General features: G+C 37.0%; 1 protein-coding gene across 3 annotated transcripts in view; it reads left to right on the top strand.

Moving 5' to 3' along the window:
- LOC118744054 (organic cation transporter protein) overlaps positions 1 to 617 on the top strand; it is an 11,386-nt gene extending 10,769 nt beyond the window's left edge. For all 3 annotated transcript variants that reach the window (XM_036476815.1, XM_036476821.1, XM_036476822.1), the window contains exon 8: positions 377 to 617. In XM_036476815.1, coding sequence (XP_036332708.1) covers positions 377 to 533 — 157 coding nt within the window. In that variant the 3' untranslated portion in view covers positions 534 to 617. The remainder of the gene's footprint in view (positions 1 to 376) is intronic.
- Positions 618 to 1,099: the final 482 nt, after the last annotated feature.

Genomic DNA, 1,099 nt, shown 5'->3' on the forward strand with positions numbered 1-1,099 from the left:
GGGAAAGTCAGCAGTCATTTCTTCCGTCGAACTTTCCGCTTCAACGTAGCCATACTATCGATCTCAGGGTCTATCTGCCGCGCACCGTGATGCCTTTCTTTCGCTTCGTCTTCCATTTCTTCGTTTTTTAGTATTGATTTGTTTTTAGTTGTAGTCATCTAGGTCGTTCGACCACCTGCTCGACTTGGTAAGCGCAGTGTTCAAAACTAAGAGTATGGATGGAAAGTACGAACAAGACAGTCTGTTTCTAAATAAAATTTGACAATGGATGACGGAATTTCGTTCCAAACTATGTAGTACCTAAAACTAAGTTTCAATTACTTAAACTCAGCTTTCGTTGCATCTTTTGTATTTCTACTTTTCTTTTCCGTTCTAGAACTCTACCCACTTCTTTGGAGGATGGCGAAAACTTTGGTAAAAACGAACGTTGGTATAATTTTAGCTTTCTGGAGAAACGCACACAATCGGTTGATGTTTTGGCTGCAAATGCGGGGTCACAAAATATACGCGAAAATTCGACGGGATATTTTTAGAGCAGAAAATAAAATTTTCATTAGTTTTTAAGTGTTAAATTAATATTAAGTGTTAATGAAATTTATTAGTAAACTGCATTAACAATAAGGTCTGATTCGTTTCTGTGTTAACGGAAAGATATGCACCCCTATTGCGAGTGTCGACTGGCAGTAGATAAACGACTATTAAGCGATTATCGATTATCGATGGTATTGTGAGTGTCGCTTAGTCGCTCAATTAGCGACTGTGAATACTTTTAAATCGCTCATCCTTCTATTGCTGTTTTTTAGTCGTTAGAGTTTGCGTTTATAAAATTTACATAAGAAATTGGTACTATAATGGATAAAAAGTAAGTCAATTGAATTGGAAGTTGTAAAAAATTGTGAAATATACATATGTATGTACATATGTGTCTGAATTACAGATCAAAAATTGTAAGCAACAAAAGGCAACTTGCGCGGTTGGTCGAGCTGATGCAGGAGAGTGAGGACATAGGCAAAGGAATTTCCGTAAAGAGCAGTGGAGGAAGCTCCGCTTCTTTTGTGAAAGATATACAATATTTCTTGTGCATATAATTCCGGCTACG

Source organism: Rhagoletis pomonella, unplaced genomic scaffold (genome assembly GCF_013731165.1).
Source record: "Rhagoletis pomonella isolate Grant_MI unplaced genomic scaffold, Rhpom_1.0 Rhpom_scaffold_00001, whole genome shotgun sequence".
Lineage (NCBI taxonomy): Eukaryota > Metazoa > Arthropoda > Insecta > Diptera > Tephritidae > Rhagoletis > Rhagoletis pomonella.